At 41.9% G+C, this 3,833-nt stretch overlaps 1 protein-coding gene across 1 annotated transcript; it reads left to right on the top strand.

Moving 5' to 3' along the window:
* The first annotated feature begins 348 nt into the window (after positions 1-348).
* LOC136782136 (uncharacterized) lies at positions 349-2,283 on the top strand. Its single transcript, XM_066741378.1, has 3 exons — positions 349-1,134; positions 1,189-1,284; positions 1,369-2,283. The coding sequence occupies exons 1-3, from the start codon at positions 349-351 to the stop codon at positions 2,281-2,283; spliced, it is 1,797 nt and encodes a 598-aa protein (XP_066597475.1).
* The last annotated feature ends 1,550 nt before the right edge of the window (positions 2,284-3,833 follow it).

Here is a 3,833-nt window from a genome sequence, read left to right as displayed (position 1 = left end):
GTGGCAGTGAGCTTGGGAATAAATCCAAACGTGGCTCATGAGAGGTTAGCCGACGCGATAATTGATCGTTCAGCATCACGTGTACAGATACGGGGATATCCGGAAGGACAGGGAGCCCCTAGTGCAAGTGAGCAAGAATCGGCAAGTGCCAATGCACATGGAATTGCTAAAGAAGTCGGTTTCGGTTTGAGACTGGACTTAGAAGCGGCAACGTCGTCTCGGCGTATGGAAGACAGAGCTACAGGGGAAGGAAGCCTACCTCCGGAGACACCTCAGGTATCAACCACGTTATTGGCCATATGAGCCAGTTTAAGCGACAGCATAAAACAACAACAAGATATGTGTAGGATGATGCATGCTATGTTCCTGCCAGAATCGGAAAATGGCGGACCGGTGGCGGATCAGCCTAGAATATGGCCGATACCGAAGGGGAATGCTGGAAGCGTAGGGAGAAACGGGCCGGAACTGATGGAAGCCGGACCAGTCTATGCGCGCGCAGCGCCAAGGAACACAAACTCGAACCAACATAACCTACGCCTCTTACCGGCGTTGACTAAGCAAATACCAGAGTTTTCAGGTGAAGACACCGAAAATGTAGAAGCCTGGATCACACGAGCAGAGAAAATTGCGATAGTGCATCGAGTGGACCACGAATTGTTGTTGTTAGCAGCTACTGCCAAGTTAGGTGGGGAGGCAAGAAGATGGTTTGATCATCAACACACTATTATCATGACCGACTGGTCGGAATTTAAGGAAAAAATAATTGGGTTTTTTAAACGGAGAGTGCCTTTTTACATGTTGCTTAGGAAAATAGAAGCAAGAACGTGGAACGCGTCAAAGGAATCATTTGACACGTATGCGTTGGATAAAATGACACTAATGAGTCAGTGTGAGTTATCAGTGGAGGATCAAATCAATCTAATAGCCGCAGGAATATCTTCTGAGTCAATTAGGTCTATCGCCCTGTGCAAGGCAGACACCACGCTGGAAGGATTTTTGCTGAGAATGAGAAGAGTCACTGATGTGAAGGGATTCGAAACGAAGAAACATCAAGGAGGTCAACAAGAGACCCCACAACATAGAAAAAGTGTCAAGCCGGAGGCAGAAGGGACAACAAGATCGAAGACAGAAATAGTTTGTTTCCATTGTAAGAAAAGTGGTCACAAAAAAGCTGATTGTTTTAAATAGAAGAATCGTGGAGGGTTGACCCAAGGAGAATCTAAGACATCGTCCGGATCCAAGGTAAATCAAGTAGTGTCTGAAGTAAACAGTAGCAGCTCGATGGTAGCAGCGATCTTCAAGGATGAGGATTAACACCGGTTGGACCTATTCACACCGTACGTCAGAATTAAGAAGTTCAACAACAAGACCTGCGAGGAGAAGGCTCTTGTGGACACAGGAAGTCCTATCTCATTGCTACCCGAATTAGTTTTTAAGAAACATTGTAATCTTAATCAGATAAGCCCGGCGGTTGAGAATTCAACATTTGTTAGCCTAAGTAATACTCCCATTGATGTATTAGGGTTAGTTAAGGTTAAGTTTGAGATGGAAGAGATACCTAATGTTCCTTATGAGCACACTTTCTATTTGATACAAGATGGATGTTTAGATGGTTCTATTATTATGGGAAGAGACGTTTTAGAAAATCATAATTTGTCATTGCTGTATACACCAGGAAAGGGTAATTGTGAAAAAGGTTCAGATAAGCAAATTAACTTAATTGATGAACATTTAGCGTCAATGATTGGTACCTTAGAGGAAATAAACGAAAACGATAAACGCCATATTGAGGAAATTCGGACAGATTTTGGGTTTACGTGTGACCAACAAGTAAAGTCAATTATAAAGGGCGTGGCCAAGGAACCAATTAAAAAAGTAAAAGACGATTTTATGGTTTCAGTGAAGTTACGAGATCACACACCATTCGCGTATTCTCCTAGACGATTTGCGGCTGCAGAAAGATTGCAGATTAGAGAGATTACGGAGGATCTCTTGAAGATAGGGATAATTAAGACAAGCACCTCTCCTTACTGCTCGCGGATAGTACCAGTAAGGAAGAAAAGTGGGTCTATTAGATTGTGCGTAGATTTACGTCCGCTGAATAGTCGGGTGTATCGTCAGCATTATCCTTTTCCAGTAATCGAAGATTTTCTGAGTCGTTTGAACGGCAAATCAGCGTTTTCGTTGTTGGAGATGAAGGATGGGTTCCACCAGATTAAATTGCATCCGGATAGCACGAAATATTTCGCTTTTGCCACTCCTGATGCTCAATATGAGTACTAGCGGTTACCCTTCGGGTTTTCGGAATCACCAGTTGAGTTTCAACGTCGGATGGTACAGATTCTCGAACCATTAATTAAACAAGAGAAAGTACTGGTGTATATAGATGATGTACTGTTAGCATCTAAGTCTCTAGAGGAGCATTACGGACTCTTGCGCGTGGTACTGGTTACCTTTAAAAAATATGATATCGAATTGAACCTAAGCAAGTGTTTCTTTGTTCGTCGTAAATTGGAGTATCTGGGGTATAATGTAGGAGAAGGTGTCATTACTCTAAGTGATAGACATATAGAAGCAGTTAAGCATTATAGCAAACCAAAGGACACAAAACAGGTTCAGCGATTTTTAGGATTAGCGAGCTACTTCAGACGCTTCATTAAAAATTTCGCCGTAAAGGCACAACCTTTATACAATCTCTTGAAAACAAATATTGCTTTTGGTTGGAATGAGTCCTGTGAAGTTGCGTTTGCGGAGTTAAAGAAAGAATTAACACAAGCCCCAGTATTGAGGTTGTACTCACCATTGGCGAAAACTGAGGTACATACCGATGCGAGCACAAAAGGAAAGGAGCGATACTGCTGCAAGGCGATCTAGACGGAAAGAACATGGGACCGGTAGCATTTTTTAGCCAAAGCACAAATCAAGCGGAACGAAATTATCATAGTTTCGAATTAGAAATGCTAGTCATAGTACGCGCGATAGAGCGATTTCATATATACTTGTATGGGTTGGAATTCACGGTGGTCACAGATTGTAGCGCGATCGCCCACACCATGAATAAGATTCATTTAAACCCTAGAATAGCCCGATGGACCCTGGCACTACAGAATTACCATTTTAAGATGGAACACCGTCCGGGAAGAAAAATGGAGCATGTAGATGCCTTGAGCCGACAAGTAGCGTATTTACAATCGATGAGCTTGGAAGACGAACTTCTGTACAAGCAATTGGCCGACCCATATCTGAAGTCCTTAGCAGCTGAAATGGAGGTGCGGGAAAATGAAAGATATACCCTAATAGAAGGTTTAGTGTATAGAAAAGATCCCAGTCATCCAAAGTTCGTTGTGCCAAACTCAATGGTTTCTAATGTTATTCGTGTCTTTCATGACCAGGTCGTGCATGGGGGAGTTGATAAAACGGTCGAGGGAATAAAATCCGCTTATTGGTTTCCAAATTTAAGACACAAAGTACAGGAACATTATAGAGCAACTATATAATTCCATAAATACTTCTATCCCCCTATATAGTTGTATAAAAGATTTGAATATAAACTGCCTTGAATCCAAATGTTATAAATATCTAACCCAGTAGGGAGAAGACATTTTATTTATAATGATTGGGCGCCAGGTTCGGTGACGGAACCATAACATCCTGACTCAAATTGGCATGTATCTATTCTAGGTCTCCGGTTAGTCAGATAGCTAAAATGGTAGAGGGGTTGGGTAAGGATCAATGAGGCATCTATTTAGTGGAAAATTTCGATGTAATAAAGGTAATTTAACTGATAATCGGGACAAATATACTTTATTTGTCAAAACTAACATATTCTCACT

Source organism: Prorops nasuta, unplaced genomic scaffold (genome assembly GCF_024137725.1).
Source record: "Prorops nasuta isolate Cenicafe-Biocafe unplaced genomic scaffold, Cenicafe_Pnas_1.2 PNAS00001, whole genome shotgun sequence".
Classification (NCBI taxonomy): Eukaryota; Metazoa; Arthropoda; class Insecta; order Hymenoptera; family Bethylidae; genus Prorops; species Prorops nasuta.
This window is presented reverse-complemented; position numbering and strand designations above follow the sequence as displayed.